This window comes from Panthera leo, chromosome A2, assembly GCF_018350215.1.
Source record: "Panthera leo isolate Ple1 chromosome A2, P.leo_Ple1_pat1.1, whole genome shotgun sequence".
NCBI classification, from domain to species: Eukaryota; Metazoa; Chordata; class Mammalia; order Carnivora; family Felidae; genus Panthera; species Panthera leo.
The window spans coordinates 143,699,906-143,724,695 of NC_056680.1; the positions used below are offsets into that span (position 1 = coordinate 143,699,906).

At 41.2% G+C, this 24,790-nt stretch overlaps 1 protein-coding gene and 1 non-coding gene across 4 annotated transcripts in view; both read left to right on the forward strand.

Annotated features, from left to right (window-relative positions):
* Window positions 1-844: 844 nt before the first annotated feature.
* CALU (calumenin) overlaps window positions 845-24,790 on the forward strand; it is a 31,264-nt gene continuing 7,318 nt past the window's right edge. For 2 of the 3 annotated variants that reach the window (XM_042924056.1, XM_042924041.1), the window contains exons 1-5: window positions 845-934; window positions 11,450-11,681; window positions 17,090-17,283; window positions 20,971-21,137; window positions 22,491-22,551. In XM_042924056.1, coding sequence (XP_042779990.1) covers window positions 11,461-11,681; window positions 17,090-17,283; window positions 20,971-21,137; window positions 22,491-22,551 — 643 coding nt within the window. In that variant the 5' untranslated portion in view covers window positions 845-934; window positions 11,450-11,460. Of the gene's footprint in view, window positions 935-11,449; window positions 11,682-17,089; window positions 17,284-17,356; window positions 17,551-20,970; window positions 21,138-22,490; window positions 22,552-24,790 lie in introns of all 3 variants that reach the window. The other variant, XM_042924049.1, reaches the window with a different exon arrangement.
* On the forward strand, window positions 16,647-16,749 carry LOC122214670. The gene has a single exon (XR_006200050.1). It is a non-coding gene; the product is annotated as a U6 spliceosomal RNA (small nuclear RNA).

The following is a 24,790-nucleotide window of genomic DNA, read 5'->3' on the forward strand; positions in this document are numbered from 1 at the left end:
CAAGGTCAGAGCTGTAGATAAAAAGATGAGGAAGTCCTGTCTCTGCCCTGGAGCTTAGCCTAGAGGAGGACATAGGGATAAGCACCTTTTTATAGCAAAATTTGGCAAAGTGTATTGAAGATACAAAGTGTTAGGAAGGCAAATAAAGGATTATTATGTCTGGTGGGGTCAGGAAAGACTTCTAAAAAGCTAACCGGGACTTCTATTGACATTCATAACGCAGAGAATCAGGAAAACGCACTTCGTCCAGGCGGAGAAGGTCACTTGAAGGCAGAACACCAAAAAGATGTGAAAGGGCCAGCCAGCTGTTAGGTAACACCGAGATAATGGTGGACAGAGCACAAAATCTGTGAGAGGGAGTAGTGAGATAAAGCAGAAAGATACACTGGAGCCAACGACTGAAGACCCTCTCGTAGGCCACCCGATCAGAGCAGTAGGAAAGAAATTGGTATTGTTCAATACAGCTGGGGACTGATGGCAGGCGAATTAATTCGGTCCTACGTGCTAGTGGGCAAGGAGATAACTAGCAGAGTAATCCAAGAAGCCCTATGGAGGCCGAGTCATGCGCTGTGAACTGGGACGTGGCTGCCAGACAGCCGCGCCCACAAGCCGCCCGGAGTCGGGGGCTGGGGCTCATCACCCCACACCGCCGGGGACCAGCGTCGGGCGGGAATCCGGTCCACGCACTCGGCGCGCTCGCGGGGACGTGGCGCTTTCTAGCCAATCCCGGCTACGAGACTGTAGGACCAATGGGTGTCCGGGGAAGCTGTGCGACAGCGGCGGGCTCGTTGATGATTGGTCAGGAGGCCGCCGGCGAGGCGGATGGGGGCGGGGCGCGGAATCGCTTCCGGTTGGGCGGTGCTTGCGCGCGTGAGCTGAGCCCGTGGGTGAGAGGCGGCCGTGGCAGCCTGGGCTGGGGGCGCTACGAGGAAAGGTAGGTGTCGTGGCCCTCGGTCCTTTCGCACCATCGTGCTTTTTCGCTTTCTTTCGGTCCTCGCTCTCGACGCGGCATGGGTCCCCTTCGTTCGGGGCCCCTGTTTCTGCTAGCGCGGGGTTACGGGCCTTGAGCCTGCTCACGACCCCCGAGCCCTCAGCGCGCAGTCTGAATCGAAGGCCGCCGCTCGCCCTCCCGCGCGCTCTGGGAAGGGGCCTGGGTCTCGGCGAACTCCGGCTCCCGGCTTTGCGTTGTGTGGGGTACTGTTTTGTGCCTGGCTTGCCACGTCCGCCGTCCTTGGGTCCCGTCTCTCAACGAGTCCCTCGGACTAGAGGGTCACTCTTGTTTGCCAACTGAAGGTCGGAGGGCAGTGGAGTAGTATTATTGTAACAGTTCTCTGCCACCTCCCACTAACCGGCCTACCTACCTGTGTCCTCCAGCTCAGCCCCAAGGCCACATCCCGAGTGCGTCTGCCAAGAAAGTCGTGTTCACCGACTTTGAGGGTGTAGAAACGGGGCGGGGGGAGCGGAGAGAGCGGGAAGACATTTTGTGATTTAAAATAAAACTTTGTGTAATTTTAAAGAAAAGCTGACTATTTCTAGCCTTCATGTTTGGCTGCATCGTTCTGTCAGCGACAGAAAAGAGTTTTTAAACCTTTATTAGGGAATTGTAGCTTTTACCTTGTTTTGTTGCTTCTAGGTGCAGACCCTAGTTCTGTTTTTTGGCATATTATGTTCAGAAGTAAACTTAATGCCCTGTAGCTGCCCTGATTAAGAGCATAGTTGGTGGTCAATAGTTTTGAGAGCAGCTTTTGCATCAAGGCAAAAGTTTCCTGGGTCTCTTGCTAAAATTTTAGGGCCCTTGATCTCAATTACTGAGCGTATAAATTCCCAAAATAATGTCTCTGGGAGTTGAATTGCATTCACTTCCTGGCGGCAGGGACCATAAAGTCAACGTTAATGAATTGGCAATAAGGTTGCTTCTAATACGGTTTTATAACTGGGAAGTAGAGAACGTATAATCTCTGATAAAATTTTTTTGCCCTGGAGTGGAAGACACAACACAAATGCATGTCTGACCTCATTCAGTAAATTTAGTTAACCAAGTAACAAACGATGGCCATCACTGAAGAATTTAAGTAGTATAGTACACATTTACAGTACAAACCTGTAAGTTGTAATTGTGTGTAGAGGATAGGTTGCCTAGGCCTTATCTGAGTTTTACAGTGATTTAGGGATGTCCAATAGGATTTTTTTTGAGGATTATAGCCAGGAGGCCCATGAACCCATAAAGATGAATTGGGTATGCCTGAGTGGATGGTACTGGGTTTCAGCTGTGAAATCAGTTCGTCACTGTCAATATAATTGTTTGCTTCCATTCACCTGGTGATGTGTCAAGATACTTACTGGTGGCATTTTATTTACATTGCACCGGTATCAGTAATTGATCAGTATGTTGATATTAACATCAAATTTCTAAAACATGGGTGTGGCGGGGGTGTTGGAAAGACAGAGGTGTAGCCAGGCCTAGACACTGGAGATGCTAGGCCATAACATCCTAGATCCTCTGTGAATTCTTAAATATGGGTGTTGTTGATGGTGTAATTTATTAGAGTTAAAACAGCTGAAAGGCGCTTTTCTGATGGCCAGATCCGGTAAGGGGAATTGGGGGTTGGGAGCAGGCAGGAACTGCTTTTCTGCCAAGTACTGTCCAGCTAATCCAGTAAAATGTATTGGTATATAAAAAGTGCAAGACACTGTATTAGGGACATAGAAAGATATCATTTTCGGGGCGCCTGGGTGGCTCAGTCGGTTAAGCGTCCGACTTCGGCTCAGGTCATGATCTCGCGGTTCCTGAGTTCAAGCCCCGCGTCAGGCTCTGTGCTGATGGCTCGGAGCCTGGAGCCTGTTTCGGATTCTGTGTCTCCCTCTCTCTCTGACCTTCCCCTGTTCATGCTCTGTCTCTCTCTGTCTCAAAAATAAATAAACGTTAAAAAAAAAATTTAAAAAAAGCTATCAGTTTCTATTAGCTGAGAGTCCTGCCTTTTAAACATGTAATATTTAGGAGCGCCTGGGTAGCTTAATCAGTTAAGCGTCTGACTTCGGCTCAGGTCATGATCTCATGGTTCGTGGGTTTGAGCCCCGCGTCGGGCTCTGTGCTGACAGCTCAGAGCCTGGAGCCTGCTTCAGATTCTGTGTCTCCCTCCCTCTCTGCTCCTCCTCCACCTACACTCTGTCTCTCTCTTAAAAATACATAAAACATCAAAAAAATAAAATTAAAATATAGTATCTACAGGGGAGCTAAGGAGACAGCTTAGAGTAGCCTATGATCTGTTGAGGAGTGGTACAAACAAATTTTATACAAGTTGGGAGTAACTGGTATAGATTACTTCCAGCGGGAGTAATCATAGTAGGTAGATCTTTTCATCTAGGACTTTAAAATTATTTATAGACATTTGGCACAGAAGGGAGGTTAAGCTAAAATAACTACCAAATTCTCAAGGACTTTATGCATGTTAAACATGCCTGGCAAAATTACAAGCAGAAAACAAAACTCCCGTGGCCACTTTGCAAAGCATTCCTGCGGCAATTAATTATGTTTTAAAGTTTCATCAGCCCCAAAGGAAACTTTTTTCTCTCAGAATTTTCTGGAATTTTTTCTTAAATTTTTTCTCCGTAGCCAGAACAATGTTAAATTTGTACTCTGTCGCCCTGGGTGTAGAACTCATGAAGCCTGAGTAATGGTTTGTCATTCTTAAAGCTGTTCTATTGCCAAATTTTGCAGTTTTCTGTTCTCAGCTCTTATAAATGTGTGCTCTCAGTACCATAAATAGTGTAATCAAAAGGTGTTTGGCTTGGGTCATGACCTCACTGCTTGTGAGTTCAAGCCCCAAGTCAGGCTCTGTGCTGACAGCTCAGAGACTGGAGCCTGCTTCAGATTCTGTCTCCATCTCTCTGCCTCTTTCCTGCTCGTTCTGTGTCTCTCTCTCTCTCTCTCTCTCTCTCTCTCTCTCTCAAATATAAAATAAAAAATATATAGTTAAAAAAGGTGTTAATGAACTGTTGTAAATTTGTTTCATCACTAGAAAAACATTGAATAAATGGCTGTCATAACTGTTATCAGATCACGAAGGATGACATTATTCCTTTAATGTGATAATGCATTGGTGGTACTTGTACTAAAGTCGTAAGTAAAGAATGTCAGATAACCAGATAGCTTTAATTTCTAGATTTCATAACCTGGGCCTTATTATAGGCCCAGGCTGTTCCCCTAATTCAAAATTGAAGTCGTCACGTAGGATTGCCTTTTTTGCTGAATATCCAGCTCAGAGAACGGGAATTTTACTGCCACACCCATTTCTCTCACTTGTTAACTTTGAGCAGTGGGTCTTTGATCAACCACAATATCTGTGGGATCATTCAGTGGTAATGTTCTTGAGAAGTTGTATTTAATCCAGGCATCTAAATTTCCTTGAAACAATTTAAGTATTCTATGACCAATGACTGGGAAGGAAGGGAGGGAAATAGCAAGAATTAGAGCTTTCAAGGAAATTTTTGGATGACTAAAATAAACTGATTCTTCAGGCTAATCTTTGTTATTGAAAGAAATTCAAGCTTATGATATTAATCTTTTCTCCTTCTAAATTAACTGGAGCAATTCATGAAAAGGACTTTGCAGAAGACCCTTATTGGTGACATACTTCAAAACGATGATAGTTACTTGATATTTTTTTCTGTTCTATTTAGTTTGTGACTAACATGCCACTATCCAATAAAAATACAGTACAAGTCACATGAATACATTTCACCTGAAATTTTAAAGCAGGTTAAATTAATTTAATAATTTATTAAATCCAGTACTTACAAAATATCCTTCTTTCTATGTAAAGTATAACACATATCACATCTTAATTCACACTAGCCACAGTTCAAGTGCTTAGCAGCCGCATGTGACTGTTATTGTCCTGAACAGTACCAGTCCAATTTTTTTTTTTTTTTTTTTTTTTTTTAATGAGAAAATACTAGATGTTACCCTTGGTGAGGGAGGGGCAGAATTTTAGAAAAAACTTATAGGTCATTTAAGAAATAGATGGGGAGATGCTTTTTGCACAATCATTGATTTACCTTCTAGATCACATGGTAAAAATTCATACAACTAAGTCCTTCATTTATGTTTTCCTGATATCTTGTTATCCATTGATGTGTAGCTGTGATGAAGAGGGAAGGAGAAAAAGAAGGGCCATTTCGTTTTCTATCATTTGGTTTCAGTTTGGTTGAAAAGAGAAAGATGCTTCAGAAATTAACGGCACTAATGTAGTTCTTCAATACCTCGTGTAAGAAGTTGTACTGTTCTCACATCTTCCCGCATAAAATATCCTTTGTCTTGGGGGATAGTCTTTATTTCTACTTGAACATTTTTTATATGCTATATGGATTTAGATAAATCTAGTACAGTCTTTTTTGAGTATCTATATTCATGGGACAAGAGGCCTTTGTAAAGTTTCTAATAACCAGGAGTTGATATATGTGAGCACAAAGAGTGTATATTAAAAAAAAAAAGTTATTTTAAGTGCAGGGCTTTTCATTGCCCACTGCAGAGAGATGAAGGTAGGACCATAGGCTTTGTCCATTGAGTGGTCTTTGATGACTTGTTAAAGCAGTTGCATCAGTGGTAGATAGCTAGATTTCAGGGTGGCAGTAGGTAGTGAGGAAGCAGAGATAGCAGCAGAGACACTCCTACCGGTGAAGGAAAGGGAAGGGCAAGCTTGAGTGAATAGCAAGGTCTGAGCAAGACTGATTTTAGATTTTGGAGACCTGAGAAGTATTGATTGACAGAATGGTGGAAGGAGACTTTACAGGGGTGGGATTGGAAGATTAATTGAGAGAGGGAAAGGAAAAAGTTGGATAGATGATAAAGCAGGAGCTCTTGACTTTTACTCTGGAATTCTTCTCTTGTTGTCAAGATGTTAAGCCTGATGGGGCGCCTGGGTGGTGTCCGACTCTTGGTTTCAGCTCTGGTCATGATCTCATGGGTTTGTGGGTTCAAGCTCTGTGCTGACAGCTAGGAGCCTGCTTGGGATTCTCTCTCCCCCCCCCTCCCCCCTTCCCCCTCCCTCTCTCCCTCCCTCCCTCCCTCCCCCCCTCCCCCCTCCCCCTCCCTCCCCCTCCCCCTCCCTCCCCCTCCCCCCCTCCTCCCTCCTCCCCCTCCGTCTCTCCTTCCCTCCCTCCCTCCTCCCCCCCTCCCTCCCTCCCCCTCCCTCCCCCTCCCTCCCCCTCCCCCTCCCTCCCCCTCCCCCTCCCCCCTCCCCCTCCCTCCCCCCTCCCCCTCCCTCCCCCCTCCCCCCTCCCCCTCCCTCCCCCCTCTCCTTCCCCCTCCCCCTCCCTCTCCCCTCTCCTTCCCCCTCCCCCTCCCTCTCCCCTCTCCCTCCCTCTCCCCCTCCCTCTCCCCCTCCCTCTCCCCCTCCCTCTCCCCCTCCCTCTCCCCCTCCCTCTCCCCCTCCCTCTCCCCCTCCCTCTCCCCCTCCCCCTCCCCCTCCCCCTCCCCCTCCCCCTCCCTCTCCCCCTCCCTCTCCCTTCCCTCTCCCCCTCCCTTCCCTCTCCCCTCTCCCCTCTCCCCTCTCCCCTACTTCTGTGCCTGCACGGGTGCTCTCCCTCTCAAAATAAATAAATAAACTTTAAAAAAGAAAAGAGATGTTAAGCCTGAAACTTAAATGTTTTCCCTCTAAATCACAGTGAATCAGTTACATTTCTCTATGTTACATGTATCAAAACTTTGCAGGTATCTTTTCCAGGCCCTGGTAATGAGCTTAATGCATTTATTCATATTGTAACATTTAGTGTTTGCAAGAGTTGTTAAGGTATTATGCCAGAATTGTTAGGGTATTTTACTCTGGGGATGTAATCAGTCATTTATAAAACTTTTCTAAATGTGAGGTTCCCGTACTAATAGGCATAAGGAAAATCTGTTGCAGTGACTTGATTTTACTTCATTTTGTAAACCTCTAGATACTGTTTGGATATGTAACAAAATAACAGAAATTTGTTGTCTCTGGAGAGTTTTGTCTCAAGAATTGTTTCTAGTTTGAGATGGAAGTTTTATTTTGCCCTAAAATAAAGGCATATTCACTTTGGCATTTAAGAGAGCCACTAAATCTCTAGTTTTCTCTTTACTGTTCCACAGATTTGATTGATCAGTTGAATTATTGAAGGGTAGCCTGAAGTTTTATTCTAGAACAGCATGTTTTACTTTAAAAAGTTTGTCTTAAGAGTAGTTGTTTTTGCTTCAGTTTCCTCTTTCAATCTAGAGAAATGGCTTGAAAATGTTTGTTTTGCAATACTGAAAAGAGTTTTTATAATATTGTTTAAAAACACAAAGGGGTGCCTGGGTGGTTAAGTCGGTTAAGTGTCCAACTCTTGATTGCGGCTTGGGTCATGATCTCACGGTTCTTGAGTTTGAGCCCCAGCCTGCTTGGGATTCTCCCTCTCTTTATGCCCCTCATCCCCCCACTCAAACCTAAAAAAATATAATACACATAATACACATGAATGTGTATTCATTTACAAAATATAGACAACAGAGTACGGTATTAAAGTTCACTCCAAGCCAGCCTCACTACCCCACCCCATCTCTTCTCCCCTGAGCCTGGGGTTACCACCATTTGCAGACAGATGTTTATCCTTCCATGCCATTTTTGTGCATATGTGTTATATTGTATACAAATGTAAACAATCTGGGAGGCTGTTTGGTTTTTTTCTTTTTACGTAAATGAGGTCTTGACATTGATTTGCAACTTGCTTTTTTGTTGTTCAACTTAACATGTCGGTAGATTTTCCATTTCAGTGCAGACTGATCCACCTCATTCTTTTTAACCTTTGCGTACTGTTCCATAATACAGATTTAATGTGTATTTACTAGTTCTCTGGTTTCATTTTCCATTTTTTTATCATTATAAACTGTCATAGTTGAATATCTTTGTGCAAGTGCCTTTGTATACAAATTTGGGTGTTTCGATGGTATAGCATGGAACAGAATCCTTATAAGCTTCCAGAAGCATATCTGAGTTCTAACATTGGTGGGAACAGCTTAAGTACCACCTTCTTCCCGTTTCTCTGAGTCTCTTGTTCTTTCATGTTGCTTCTTCTCATGGGTTTTCATCAGTCTTTTTTATTTTTATTTTTTAATGTTTATTTTTGAGTGAGAGAGAGTGTGAGTGAGGGGAGCGCAGAGAAAGAGGGAGACACAGAATCCAAAGCAGGCTCCAGGCTCTGAGCTGTCAGCACAGAGCCCAATGCGGGGCTCGAACTCACAAACCGTGAGATCATGACCTGAGCCGAAGGCGGTTGCTCAACCGACTGAGCCACCCAGGCACCACGGGGTTTCATCAGTCTTAACAACCATCAAGTGAAAGTACTTTTGGGGGGGGGAATTGGCTTTCGGGGGAGTGACTGCCTTCCATTATCTCCTTAGCTGAGTTTCTGTTTGACTTCTTGGCAGTGTCCTGTTTACTTTCTACTCTGTTGACAAATCCTCCTCTGCCCATTTCAGGACCTTCTCACCCTTCTCCACTGCACTGCTTTCCCAGGTGTTGGAAATCCTTGTATGCATTTATAGGCTGAAAGTTATTCATGGAGGCCGCAGGTTTTGCTTTTGTATAATCAGCTCTCTAGGTTGTATTGGGATTAAACATATTTCTCCTATTCGCTTTCCTTCTGCTTTATATAACATGCTCACCAACGGCTGTGGTAAACATTTTTTAGTTTATTGAATCCAAAGGACTCTAGAGGTGCTGACTCGGTTAAATGTCCCGACTCTATTTTGGTTCAGTGTGATCTCAGGGTTTTAAGATCAAGCTCCGCATTGGGCTTGTTGGGCTCCATACTGAATGTGGAAGCCTGCTTGGGATTCTCACTCAGCCTCTCTCCCTCTCTCTCTCTTTAAAAAAAAAAAATCTCTCCCTCTCTAGAAGTAATTTTTATTTTTTTAAATTTAAAAAAAATTTTTTTTTTTTATTATTTTTGAGACAGAGAGAGACTGAGCATGAGCAGAGGAAGGGCAGAGAGAGAGGGAGACACAGAATCCGAAGCAGGCTCCAGGCTCTGAGCCGTCAGCACAGAGCCCGATGCGGGGCTCGAACCCACGGACCGTGAGATCATGACCTGAGCTGAAGTCGGACACTTAACCGACTGAGCCACCCAGGCACCCCAATTTTTAAAAATTAAAAAAAATTTTTTTTAATCAAAGAACTCTGTAAATCCAAGGTAATGCAATGTAACTTCCTTTAACTGCTCTTTGGAGGTTACAAGAAAGATAATTAAAATAACATCTAATCTGCTGGCATATTTAATTTCTTTATCCCCTGGAGCAATTCATTCTGGTTCCCAAAGTTTTGAGGCAGGATCAGATATATGCAGTTTGTTTATTTTAAGTATACTTTCAGGTCAAACTTCTGAAGATATCACTATGGCTGTTTGAGAGGTTAATTAAAATAGTGGTTCACAACCTGACTGCCTTTTAAAAATGTTAATAGGAGTGGGACCTAGTGGTCATATTTTCTTGAGTTTTTGGGTAATACTAGGGTGCAGTCAGTCTAGATTGAGAACCCCACTGAGTTAAGTTATGCTGAAAAAATTTTCATGTTTTTAAAAATATTTACATAAAAATTATGAGCCCTTGGACCAAATGGTTCCACTAGTGACATCCTGTGGAAAGCGAAGTCTGGCTAGTTTAATCTGCAAATTAGGATAAGGTAATGTGTTTAACTTTCATGTGATGCACTGACCTTCCGCATACTGAGCCTTTTGTTACTTTCCTCGACTGCTGTAACAAATTACCACAAACTGGGTGACTTAAAAGTTCATATAGTCTCTCCTAGTTCTAGAGGCTAGAAATTAGAAATCAAAGAGTTGGCAGAGCCATGCTGTCTTTAGGCTTCAGGGGGAGGATCCTTCCCTCCCTCTTCGTAGCCTCGGGTTGCCAGGAATCCTTGACTTGCAGATGCATCATTCCAATCTCTGCCTCTTTTCATAACTTGGCATTCTCTTCTCTGAGTGTCTGTCCAAACTTCCCTCCTTTTATAAGCATATCAGTCATTGGATTAGAGCCCACCCTAATCCAAATGACCTCATTTTAACTTAATTACCTCTGCAAAGATCCTGTTTCCAAATAAGGTCACATTTGCGGGTACCAGGGTCAGGACTTCACATCTTTTTAGGGAGACACAGTTCAACCCACAACAAGCTTCATTCCTAATAACCACCTGTCTACCCAGTAAGGGAGCCATTAATCGCAAACGGAAATGAATAAGAGATTACATGAATTTACAAAAACTTAACTGCAGGGGGAAAAGCATTCAGAATCCATATTCTACTGGTGAAAGGTTAGTTAAAATACAAAAGTTGGGAAAATCTTTCCTTTTGATTTTTAATTTTATAGTTTTTTCTCTAAGACCATAACCTCTCTAGACAATACTGAGGGGTATCTGTAGAGTCTGATAAACAAGTTGCCATCCTGCAGCTTCTCTGCAAGTTTTTTTTTTTCTTTTTGGTATTTTTATTTAATTTTTTTAAATTTACATCCAAGTTACTTAGCATATAGTGCAACAATGAATTCAGGAGTAGATTCCTTAATGCCTCTTACCCATTTAGCCCATCCCTTCTCCCACGATCCCTCCAGTAGCACTCTGTTCTCCATATTCTTTGCAATTTTTAATCATTTTTCGGTAAAGTGTTCCAGCCTTGTGCTTGTTCATTAGAATCACCTGTGACTGCCGAGATTCTGACGGTTGGACTAGGACCTGGGAACCTGTACTTTGAACAGCACTCTAGGCTGTCTTTATGCCCGGGCAAGTTTGGGAAACACAGTATAAGGAATGCTGAAGCAATTGTTATCCATCACTGTACCATCTGAATGGTTTGATCTTTGAAGATGATTTGAGATTGAGCATAAATAATGAGAGGCAACTTGGTGCTATATATAGGAGAAGGACTCTGCTCAAATATTTCATGGTTTCTAATCTAATGATCATCAGAATCACCTGAGAGGCATTTAAAACTACAGATGCATTCATTCAACTTCAAAGATTCTAATTCAATAGGGGGAATTTTATTAAAGCTTCTTAGGTGATCCTAATAACCAGTCAGGTTTAAAGACCAGACCTCTGATGTAGTACAAAAAGTAAAGTTGTTGGGAGTCAGTAAGTTAGTTTGAATTTAAATGTTGGTTCTTTGACTTTTTAAAAGGATTAATATTCTACTTTGGTGTTTTTTAAAGGGGGCCTACTTACAAGGTGGATATTTTAACTGATTCCTTGTCAACTTCCAATCAGATGAAGGAAACTTGGTGAAAAATTCTTACCATAAAAATGGAAAGTCTCATATTCTACCATTCTTATTTTATGGATTAAGTAGTAATATTTGGGGTGAAATCAAATTAGTAACTGGATGTAAGCTTTTAATTTCTTGTTTAATTACAAAGCACACTGCTTCTGGAATTAACTAATCTTTGTTTTTCTTTAAGATCTGATTATCATGGACCTGCGACAGTTTCTTATGTGCCTGTCCTTGTGCACAGCCTTTGCTTTGAGCAAGCCCACAGAAAAGAAGGACCGTGTACACCATGAGCCTCAGCTCAGCGACAAAGTTCACAATGATGCTCAGAGTTTTGATTATGACCATGATGCCTTCTTGGGTGCTGAAGAAGCAAAGACCTTTGATCAGCTGACACCAGAAGAAAGCAAGGAAAGACTTGGGTAAGGTGCCAGCTCTCAGGGGGCTAAAAGTAATGACATTTCTTTATAAGCCAGCTCATTCTTTTTTTCTCTTTTGGCTTGGCAACCCAGTAAAGTTGTTTGGAACTACATCTTCTGAAAGCTAGCCACAGGATTGCTACCACTAAAATTTAATTAATTGCTTGCTTTCATACATTTCTCCACTGAATAATGGTTTTTACCTCATTCTACAAAGCAAAGTCATTTTTGCACAAAAGCACCAAATGCTACAGGACCCAGATTGAATTGCGTCTTGTTCCCCGAGGAACATTACAGGGGAGGCTTCTCATCCCCGATACTTTTAATTTTTAAAAATTATCTGTGACCAAGTATTTATTGTGCCCCAAGCCAAGCCATTGAGTGGATAATAAACTGCAAATGAGACCCCTGGGCTAATTTCTATAAAGTTGATGATTTCTGAGAATATCCTTTATCCTCTTTGTTTTCATTCTCAGATATTTGCTTAATTAAAAACAAAAGCAAACGAATCATGCCTTTTAGAAGAAATGGTCTTAATGTCCAAGTATTAATTGCTGTTTCAGTAACAGCTGGGTCATAGTTGGGTTCTGTGATCTTAGCAGGCATCTTTGTGCCTGGAAAATTGATGGTATACCAGTTGATAATTTCTGCGCATCTGAGAATGTTTTTGTTTTGGGTTGTTTTGTTTTTTGTTTGTTTGTTTTTGGCTCTCCTAAAGCCTTGTTTTTTAAGGAAATGCAGGTTATTTGTTTTTGAGAGGGGTAGGGGGACAGAGGATCTTAAGCGGGCTCTGCTACTGACAGCAGAGAGCCCGACGTGGGACTCAAACTCACAGACCGTGAGATCAGGACCTGAACCAAAGTGGGATGCCCCCAATGAAATGCAGGTTAATTTAGTGAACATTTTCTCCTTAATGAGCACCATTGGTGTAACTTTCTGAACTATATTCAAGAGGTTTGTTTGGAAAGTTGTACCACAGAGGAATTTCCAAAAGTATTTTGCCATCATGGATAGTGCTTTGATTAGAAGACATTACGGGGTTTGTTTGGGGGTGATACTTCAGAATAAATTTTATCCTTTCATTGGATTATCTGCTAACTGATCGGTACTATATTTTATTCTTTTAAGAGTTTAAAAAAAATTTTTTTTTTTCAACGTTTTATTTATTTTTGAGACAGGGAGAGACAGATCATGAACAGGGGAGGGTCAGAGAGAGGGAGACACAGAATCTGAAACAGGCTCCAAGCTCTGAGCTGTCAGCACAGAGCCGACGCGGGGCTCGAACTCACGGACCTCGAAATCATGACCTGAGCCGAAGTCGGCCGCTTAACCGGCTGAGCCACCCAGGTGCCCCTTAAAATTTTGTTTTATGTTTATTCCTTTTTGAGAGACACAGAGATAGAGTGTGCATGGGGGAAGGGCACGAGAGAGAGAGGGAGACACAGAATCCCAAGCAGGATTCAGGCTCTGAGCTGTCAGCACAGAGCCCGACATGGGGCTCAAACTCACAAACCGTGAGATCATGACTTGAGCTGAAGTCAGACACTTAACCTATTGAGCCACCCAGGCACCCCGAAGAGATTTTTTTTTAACATTTATTTTTTTTGAAAGACAGAGTGTGAGTGGGGGAGGGGCAGAGAAAGAAGGAGACACAGAATCTGAAGTAGGCTTCAGGCTTCGAGCAAGCTGCACAGAGCCCAATGCAGGTCTTGAACCCACGAGCTGTGAGATCATGACCTGAGCTGAAGTTGGATGCTCACCTTACTGAGCCACCCAGGTGCCCCCAATATTTTATTCTTAAACACTGACAGAAATACTCAAAAGATTTTGCTATGTAGAATGAGAAACTATCTCCAAACATTTGAAAATAGGAAAAACAAATACATTAAGGACTCAGTCTTCTGTTAGGTTGCTTTTCTAATTTTAAGAGACCATGCTCACTTTTAATCTTATAACTATGCTAACATTTGGGCTAAAAATAGGGGTGCATGAGAGTATTCTCGGTCTTCATGTCTCACCTATTAATAATGTGCATGTCTGACCCATATTTGGGTCTGTACATGGCTCTTCACAGACTTACTCTTAAATAATGAAGGGCCTTTAGACTTGGTGTTAATCAGTGTGTTCTGGCTCTGTATAGGTGGTGGAGTAGCTCTGCTGGCAGTTTTCAGTAGAGACAACGTTCCTTTTTGTCATCAGTAAATAACAAAAGTTCAACACACATGAGCAGACTCCACATTTGATTAGAATAAGATGGGTAAAATCATGTTTTTCGTAGAATGTATGAACAAGTACTATATGCTTCTCCTAAATTTTGGAGATAATGACAAATGAGGTAATATACTATTGTAAGCAAGGATTCCAGATGAACTTTTTTTTTTTTAAGCTTCCTGTGGCATTTTAAACATTGTTTTGGTAGGTGACTATATACCAGAGGTTGGGAACAACAGATTCTCCTCCTCCTTTCCATCCATATAGAAAGCAAGTGATGGACAGAAGATCATTGTTCATACCTGTAGTTGCAAAAATTCACTACTATTTTTAAATCTTTAGTAATATCTAAAAACATTTTAAAACCGTTTAATATAGTTTTCCCTTTTTCTTTTTAATGTTTTTTTAATGTTTATTTCAGAGAGAGAGAGAGCACAATCTGGGGAGGGGCAGAGAGAGGGAGACACAGAATCTGAAGCAGTCTCCAGGCTCTGAGCTGTCAGCACAGAGCCTGACACGGGGCTCAAACTCACGAACCATGAGATCATGACCTGAGCCGAAGTCAGACGTTTAACTGAGCCACCGAGGCGCTCCTAGTTTTCCCTTTTTCTTAAGAATTTTGACAAATAGAACATACTTTCTTATGTGTGTATTCTCCCCCAGTCACTCACAGTGGTCTTAAGTCTACTTAATTTTCATTTATGTGTCCTTCAAATGAGGGTTTGTTTGTTTTGAGGTGGTGATCCTAAATATTAAAAAGTTCTCACACTTGGTGTAGTTGCTTTAGAAATGAACTAGAGCAGTTCATCATCCTTTTTTTTAGGTCACAGGTCAACCCCTTTGAGAGTCTAAGGAAAGCAAAAGACCCTTCCTCAGAACAGTGCACGTAGGAATATATATAATATTTTGTATGCTGAATATTTCAGGAATATTATGAACCCTCCTGGAGCCTACTTACTGATTTGCTTTTTGACTCTTGAAGAAAGTAGAGTAGAGGCATATGTTACCTCTTAGGAGAAATAACATAAGGTCCACTAAGTGCATTGTGTCTACCCTGGAATAAATGCTTACTTGATGGCATCATAACTACATCTGTAGGTCACAGGAAAACAACACCATTAGCTTCATAAATTTGCACCGGCCTTTAGAGCTAGTGCCTAAAATGGGACATACCCACTTCCAGTGTATTTTCACAGCTGCCTGCAGGCTGGATGGCCAGCAAGATAAGAATGGCTTTTATATTTTTAGATGGTTACTAAAGTATAGACATATGTGACAAACCATATGTGGCCCACAAAATCAAAGCTATTTACTATCAGTCCCTTTTCGGAAAAAGTTTGCCAACATCTGGGCTAAACCATTTGAGATATTTCTGTTGGAATAAATAGAATGGCATTCAGCCAACTTCATTAACAAAAGCCCCTCTTGAGCAGTTATGTGCTCTTTATCTGAGAGATCCTTATCTGAGTGACCCTCTTTAGGCTGTTTAAAATTTTCATTTGAGAATGGGAGGCATTCTGATACCTTACCTTTTTTTTCTTAATGGTACAGTAGCACTATTGGTAGTTAGTACCATTTGGACGTAAACTAGGTCCCATTATAGATAATGCAAAAGTTTTTAATACTGGTATAACTTAATGTGTTAATATTTTTTAAAATTCCAGGGTTAAAATTACAAAAAAACTTTTATGTCCGTGTAGATAGAGGAAGGTATTTAAGAGATAGCTTCTTGCTGCTTTACCTTTTCTATTAATACTTTAGAGCAAAAGCTGAAAGATTACATATTTCGTGAAGGAGTATGCTTGTTAAATTAGAGAGTTTAAGTACTAGCCAGTTAAGGCTAACAACATACCAATATCAAGATGATATCATACGATATCTTTTCATCGTATCCCTAGTAGTCTGTGATTTTAATCACTTTCCGATGTTGTATTCATGAAATGAATGCAGACTGGGAAAAGACATTATTTGCTACCAAGTGACAGTCTTTGTCCATCCTGCAAATAATAGAGCATAGGAGTATGCCAAGATTTCACTTGGACATCTTGATTTGAAGTTCCTATTCCATACTGGGCCACTTGGTTGACTTTTCATAGGTTGTCTTAGCCTTTATAAGTGAGCGGTTGCATCTTTAGGGATTTTCATATCATGCACTTATTTTGAAATTCTTAAGTTAAACTGAGATGCCAAGCCTGGAAGAAAAGCTCATGAAGGGTGAAGTATATTGATTCTTTAGCTTTGTAGTTTTGCTTTATCATCTGTATTCTCACCCTCTCAACTTATTAACATTCTCATAATCTCATGTATGTCAGGGGTGGACATTCTTACCACATCATTTCCTCAAAGTTCTCTGTTTTTGTGGTTCTATGTGAAAATCCAAGTCAACATAGTATATAATTAGCTGTTAGCTATTTTTTATAACAAGCATGCATCTGTCCTTTTGTCTTTGTGTACCTGTGTTGTTTTTTTTCTTTTTTGGTTTTGGGGTGTTTTTTGTGTATGTGTGTGGGTTTTGGTTTTTTGGCTTTTGTTTTTTAATAATCTTGACTTGAGGTATAAGTGATCCCAGAACTATCTTTGTTATCTTTATATTTTTAACAAAAGTGTTTTGTTTTTTTTTTTAAGCAGCTGAACTTTTTAAAGTCTGGTTTACATTTTTGAATTTTTAGAAAACCCTATCAGTGATTTGTGATTATTTACCAATAAATTGAGATTCTCCTAAAGCAATAAAGAAAAGCATAAGGATTTGCTTGTCATGCTCGCTTCGGCAGCACACATATTGGAACGATACAAAGAAGATTAACGTGGCCCCTGCACAAAGGGCAACATGCAAATAAAAAAAAAAGATTTGCATGTTGTTTGATACAAAGAATGGAGAACCCAGATAGGAATGGATATTCACTCCTGGATTCTGACCATTGGCTGTAACTGACCCCTAAAAGGATGAGACTGGGATTGCTTTTGCGTGTAAGTGCACCAGCCATGGACTGCACTTGCCTTGTCTAGATGGCTCGTTACCAGTAACAGGCCACTTAAGAGAAATATTTTCAGTTGCTTATCTGGAAGGTTTTTTTTTGGAGACAATTTTTATGTCCATGCTTTAGCCCTGGGCAACACCTGTGGTCACAACACACACCTGGCTAAGTCTGGAGCCTTGTGTCTTTTTAACCTCTTGCTGGATTTCTCTGCATTTTCTACAGAAAGATTGTAAGTAAAATAGATGGCGACAAGGACGGGTTTGTCACTGTGGATGAGCTCAAAGACTGGATTAAATTTGCACAAAAGCGCTGGATTTACGAGGATGTAGAGCGACAGTGGAAGGGGCATGACCTCAATGAGGACGGCCTCGTTTCCTGGGAGGAGTATAAAAATGCCACCTACGGCTACGTTTTAGGTAGGTCCCTACTATCTGGGGGAAAAAGCCTTGTGGAGCTGGCACCTTGAAACGTAACTGTTTTGTCTTGTAGAATGATTGTAGATAAAATAGACGTGGATAAAGATGGGTTTGTGACGGAGGGGGAGCTGAAATCCTGGATTAAGCACGCCCAGAAGAAATACATATATGACAATGTTGAAAACCAATGGCACGAGTTTGATATGAATCAAGACGGCTTAATCTCCTGGGATGAGTACAGAAACGTGACTTATGGCACTTACTTGGGTAAGGGGCAAGATGTCAGCCTGATAGAGACCATGGTCTTGAGTCAAAGAAACAAATGGGTCACACAGTGAAGGAAAGGAAGAAATTGTGCACTTTAAAAATAGTCCAAATGCTGTGAACTGATTTCCCTTTATTAACTTTAAATGTGTATATTAAGTATTTTAGTTTTGTAAGGTCCGGCATCTTCTACATCTTTAGCATTTCAGATATTATTTTAGCAATTTTTCTTTCTGTGATCCCTCAGATCATTTTTGGAGCAAATCTGCTCTAAAAGGCATTGTTTCAATAATGCAAAGCAAGAGACTTTGAAATATCTCTTGACGTGGTCACGTTAAAGTGGTGACCCTGAAATTCAAGCTAGATTCCTGTATCACTGGTGAGAATAGGAAAATTACTGACCTTCCATAATAAAATAAAGATCAAATAGCTTTCCTTGATAAAATTTAACAATTTTAGTATGTCTGCTTACTGAAGTTTAGAAAAGAAAATTTCCCATTTGTTTTCTCTGGCACATGAGTTTATCAGCCTGCTATGCAAATGCTTCAAGGCAAATGTGATTGCTTTCTGTTGATTTGGTAGCTTGTATGCTTGGGCCACCTGTTAGTAATCTTCTTTTACTTATTACACTTGCCTGTTGTTGAATGCTAGGTGGCAGTCTTACTGAGTTGATGATTAGGGTGTTTTTGTTATGCGATTCCTCTTCGCAGTTACAATTTGAGATAAGAATGTATAAATGTCACTTCTTGCATTTTTATCCTGGAAATGAGGCAAATTTCTGGGTTAAAGCAGGCATTCTCCACCACTGATTAACAAGCAGTGAGTGTATAATGGTCTGTTTCCCCCACTGGATAGCCAGCTGTCTGTGTTAATTACAGGACTGCATGCATTTCTAGTGAAGAGACTTTTATTTCTGTATTGAGCTTGTTCTCATTCCTAAGACGAAAGTGGCAATCTTTCTTCATGCTTGACACTTAGCCAAGAACCAAACATATCCTTCACCCAATTAAGAACATGTGTATTAAGAAGTCAGTGCAGATGGAGAGGCACCCGTGTTTCTTGCTTTCTGGCTGAGACTCAGCACCCTCCTGATTTATTTGGACTTATAAATACAGAGCAAAGGCTAGGTTATTGGTGATCTAAACAGAATGGTGTGTTAATAAATCTCAGTTCAGACCTAGGCACTTACTTGCTACCCAAAATGAATTTTAAGCTCTTTGTATGATTATGTGCATAAAAATCTGTTGAGAGCTCCATTGCGCTCTCAGGTCAAATGATTCAATGTAATGGGTATTTCTACTGAGACTGAATAAGCTGAAGCACTGGCTAGAGAAGCAATATCTTTATAAGGCATCTTTCCCTGGAGGCATGTGGGTGGATAGCACTCGGGGTAATGAGGTGGCTTACAGAAGCGCTGAGGGTTTTTTTTTTTGGTGAGAGTATGTTCTTGATTTAATCTTGAGTTCAGGTATAAGTCATCTTAGCTTTTAATTAAAATCTGTCTTAATGAATCTGCTTTCCACAAAAGGAAGGTTAACACTGTTTCTGCTACAAGCAAAATATGGAATACTAAGATCCATCCTGGCTATCCCAAAACTAGATCAAGAGCCTGCTTGAAACTGCAGGCTGGCTAGCACAATAAGCTGGTACTTAGGATAGATATGGCACCCCAAACAATGACAGCAAACACATGAATTTAATTATTTAAAATAAAATATTTTATCTTTTGTGTGCATGTTATCAGGCTACTTGATTCCAGTCACCACATTTTACCCTGAGGTGGAGAGAAGGGCTCTTAGTTAAGAATCTAGTCTTGTTGTGTCAGTTGTCTTCTGTTACCTTTATTTTGTTACAGAGTCGGTACTGAAACTTTGTTTAGAAGAGACGACTTAGTATCTTTAAAAAGTGTATTTTCCTTAAATTCTCCATCTTCAACCTATTATGGTTTTGAGTATCCTGTATAGTCACGATTCAATAAGCTGTCTTACTGAATTTTGACGCTCAACAAAGAGTGAAGTTTCAAACTGCCCAAAACTCTCTCAAAACAGAGTGGTAGTTTGTTTTTGTTTTCCAAACCGTGCTTGAAATTTGGAAGGACTGAACTTTGGTATCAAAAGTCAGCAGTGTGATGTTATTGTTAAAGGGGCCTTGTGGGTTTTTTTATAACACTAGTGCCATATCTTTCTTTATTTAAGCAATATGTTCTAGGAACAATTGTTTCTTAGCTTGATTGTGGTGTCTTTTACATTTCATGATATCTTCACATGCTTTCTTTTGGTCCACACAGCAGATTGAAAAGGTTTTTTTGTCCATTTATTTTGGGCTTTTTCCTACAGATAACTCCTTCAACTTAAACTGAATTTCATTCTTCTAGAGACTAAATAGCTACTGCTTATATAGTTCAACATCATAACAGATGGATAGGTCCAGAAACAGTTTGGTTGTAATCTAATGTTTACTTTTTGTAACAGCTGTATTGAGGTATAATTGGCATATATAGGACACTGCACATATTTAAAATGCACAATTGATGAGTTTTGACATAGGTATATACCAATGAACCCATTCTTACAATCAAGATAAATGAACTTATCCATCACCCGAAAAAATTTCCTCATGTCCCTTCATAATCCGGCTTACCTTCCCTATCCCCTATCCCTAGGCAACCTCTGACCTGTTTTGCGTAACTCTAGTTTTACATCCTAGAATCTTACATAAATGAGGGAGAGGGGTGGCAAACGGTACCTGTAATTCATGGTAGATAATCTGAGTTGGCTGAAAAAACTGAAGTGTGACTTTTCAAAGGGTAATAATTCTGTTGCTTGAATCAAAGTGACCTTAATATGAGATAGAAAACCTTTGATATCTAGCTTCTCGGTGGGAGTCGAATCTTTAATAAAAATAGCAATAGCTAACATTTATTGAAAGCCAGCTATATGCCAGGCACTATTCTCAGCACTTAGATTTATTTGCTCATTTACCCTCATAGCAGTCCTATGAGACAGGCACCATTATTACCTCCATTTAGATTGAAGCACAGTTACTTGTCCACAGTCACACAGCTAGGAGTGGTAGAGTTAGGATTCAAACCCAGATAGTATGATTTTAAAACTACCACTGCCTCTCAGATATAACTAGAAAGCTGGAACCCTCTAGTAGCCTTAACACCAAAAATAGTGAAGCAGTACCTAGGTTAGCCAAGGAGCCAGGGTTCCATGTTGGATGGCAAACATTTACATTCAACTTGGACCTGACTTTGATGACCAAAACTAATGTTTTCACACTGTTAACAATTTTACCTGTGTAGTCACGTTGTTTCTTCATTGCTTGGTTTATCCTTCTTGGAAATTGATTCCTCAGCCCATACATTTTCATGTTTTGTGGAAGTCTGTTAAAACTTGACCTAAATGTTTTGTTTTCTAGATGATCCAGACCCTGATGATGGTTTTAACTATAAACAAATGATGGTTAGAGATGAGCGGAGATTTAAGATGGCAGACAAGGATGGAGACCTTATTGCCACAAAGGAAGAATTCACAGCTTTCCTGCACCCTGAGGAATATGATTACATGAAAGACATAGTAGTACAGGTTGGTGGAGAACAGTGATTCTCAGCAGAAACTCAGTTTCTCTTTTTGGGAGAATGGCTATATTTGGGAGAATGACTTATTTAAGTAAGCTCTAAGCTCCAGGGTAGGGCTTGAACTCAGTGACCCCGAGATCAAGAATCCCATGCTGTAATGACTGAGCCAGCCAGGTGCCCCAGGAAAATCCTTTTTTTTTTTTTTTTAATGTTTATTTATTATTTTGAAGAGACCGAGAGTGAGCAGGAGAGGGACAGAGAGAGAAGGAGACACAGAATCTGAAGCAAGCTCTGAGCTGTCAGCACAGAGCCCAGTGTGGGGCACGAACCCACAATCCTCAAGATCATGACCTGAGCTGAAGTTGGACGCTTAACGGACTGAGCCACTGAGGCGCCCTAGGAATATCCTATTTTTAAAAATATCTCATAACCAGGACACCTAGGTGGCTTAGTCAGTTAAGCATCCAGTTTCGGCTCAGGTCACAATCTCACAGTTGGTGAGTTTGAGCCCTGTAGGGGGTTCTCTGCTGTCAGTGCGAAGCCCACTTTGGATCTTCTGTTCCCCTCTTTGCCCCTTCACCACTCAACGTCTTTCCCTCCCTCCCTCCCTCCCTCCCTCCCTCCCTCCCTCCCTCTCTCTCTCTCTCTCTCTCTCTCTCTCTCTCTCTCTCAAAAGTAAACATTAAAACAAAATCCCATAACCAGTGATCAGACACTACTGAAGAATTGTCACAGAAGGCAGTTACCAATAAAACATAAACTGTAGACTTTATAGTTTTGTAAACATAAAACATAGACTACATAGTTACAGACCTACGGGTCATATCTGTTAGAATGACTTCATGACTAGGGCTACTCCACATCATTATCGGCTTGGTGGGATAGGTCATTATTAAATAATGCCAGTGTTCCTCCAAGAAGATTCATAATTATTTAGGGTTGAAGCATAAAAAATAGTTAATATTTTACCTTTTTTTTTTGGCTAGAAAAACAGCAACTTCCTATGCTTTACCCATACCCACACGTGTACATGTTTGTTTTTAAAATTTTTTTTAATGTTTATTATTTTTGAGAGAGAGACAGAGTGTGAGCAGGTGAGCACAGAGAGGGAGGGAGAGACATAGAATCTGAAGCAGGTTCCACGCTCCAAGCTGTCAGCACAGAGCCTGATGTGGGGCTCGAATTCATGAACTGTGAAGTCATGATCTGAGCCAAAGTCAGATGCTTTAACCGACTAAGCCACTCCCACACCCCTAACCATACCCACATGTTCATGTGTGTTTTTAATGAATGATAAATGCCTAATCTAATTCATCCAGATACTAACTTTAATAGTCTCTTCTTACTCTCTTTTGTCCAGGAAACAATGGAGGATATAGATAAGAATGCTGATGGTTTCATTGACCTGGAAGAGTATATTGGTAAGTCTGTTCCTCCTGTTTTTCCTAGAGGAAGCTGAGAAGTTGTGGAAGTGTGTTTGCCCGTAGAAATAATTTACCCCTGGGTAGCTTCGCTGGTTGAGATTCTGACTTTTGATTTTGGCTCAGGTCATGATCTTACCATAGTGAGATTGAGCCCTGCATCGGGCTCTGCGCTGGGTATGGAACCTGCTTGAGATTCTCTCTCCCTCTCCCTCTGCCCCTCCCTGTGCACACCCACAAGTCTGAGCTCTCTCTTTCTCTCTGAAAATAAACGGGTGCCTGGGTGGCTCAGTCAGTTAAGTGTCTGACTTAGGCTCAGGTCATGATCTTACAACTCGTGAGTTTGAGCCCAACATCAGGCTCTGTGCTGACAGCTCAGAGCCTGGAGCCTGCTTCAGATTCTCTGTCCCTCTCTCTGTCTGCCCCTCCCCGCTCATTATGTCTCTGTCTCTCTCAAGAATAAACATTTTTTATGTTTTTTATATTTGAGAGAGAGAGAGACCGTGTGAGCAGGGGAGGGGCAGAGAGATGGAGACAGAATCTGAAGCAGGCTTTAGGCTCCAAGCTGTCAGCACAGAGCCCAACATAGGGCTCAAACTCACAACCATGCCGAAGTCGGTGGCCCAACGGAATGAGCCACCCAGGCACCCCTCAAGAATACACATTTTTTAAAAATTAAAAAAAAATTGTTTTAAATGAAAGAGATTTTTTTAATGCAAATTTAAAAATAATTTGGGGTGCCCAGGTGGCTCAGTCAGTTGAGTGTCCCACTTCAGCTTAGGTCATGATCTCACAGTTGGGGGTTCGAGTCCTCCATCAGGCTGTCTGCATTCAGTGTGGAGTCTCCCCTTCAGATCCTCTGTCCCCCAACTTTACTCCTCCCCTGCTCGCTTACTTGCTCTATCTCTCTCTCTCAAAAATAAACATTAAAAAAAAATAATAATTTACCCCATGGGTCAACTCTTAGCACATCATTAAGCCAGACCAGCATGAGGAATAGTGGGTCATGATAAAGTGTCTGTAGTAGCACTGTCCAATCAAAATGTAAATGTGAGCCACATGATATATTTTTACTTTTTAAAAAAAATTTTTTTAATGTTTATTTTTGAGAGACAGAGCACGAGTAGGGGAGGGGCAAAGAGAGGGAGATACAAATCCGAAGCAGGTTCCAGGCTCTGAGCTGTTAGCACAGAGCCTGAAGTGGGCTCGAACCCATGAACCGCGAGATCGTGACCTGAGCCAAAGTCGGCACTTAACCGACTGAGCCACCCAGGTGCCCCGTGTTATTACTTTTCTAATAGCTACATCAAAAGTTTTTTTTTAGGGATTCCTGGGTGGCTCATTCGGTTAAGCATCCAGCTCTTGGTTTTGGCTCAATCAGGTCATGATCTCATAGCTCCTGAGTTGGACCCCTGGGTCAGGCTCTGCGCTGACGGTGTGAAGCCTGCTTGGGATTCTCTCTCCCTCTTTCTCCGCCCCTCCTCGGCTGGTGTGCGCGTTCTCTCTCAAAATAAATAAACTTAAAAAAATTTTTTTAGCATGATTAGTTTTAATATATTTTATTTAACCTAGTAATCTAAATTACTTTCATCATGTTATCAATATAAATTATTAAGAATTTTTTTCATACTGTTTGCAGAAGCATCTTTTATACTTACAGCACATCTCTGATCAGACCAGCCATAGTTGAAGTCCTTGATAGCTCCATGTGGCCAGTGGCTGCCATATTGGATAGCACTGATACAGTGCATTCCAGATGCCCATGGAATTGACGGTAAAGAGTTGTAGGGAGCCTAAACTGGTGTTAGGAAACCCAAGAGAAGAATATAGGGAATAGGATAAGAGATCAGTGGGTGACTAAGGGACCCCAAGTTGCCGATTTCTCTTAGAGTATTTCCTCCTTTCTACGATATTCTGTTTGTATTTTCTGTCTAGGCCCTCTGTTCCCTTTTTTTTTTTCCACCTGTCCCTTGAATTGAGCAAGTTACTTTTCTCAGATTTTATCTAATTATACTTGCTCTTTGTATTTAGGGTTGTTCCCCTTGAATTACTCCCTGAATATTTACCATTCTTCAAAGACTCAGTGATGTGTTCTGAGTTGTTTTAGAGAAAAAGGAATGAGCAGTGGAAGATCTTCCTTCCTTCCTTCCTTCCTTCCTTCCTTCCTTTCTTCCTTTCTTTTTCTTTCTTTCCAAAATGATTCTTTTTAGTGGAGTTCATCAGCACAGAGGAAGTAAAT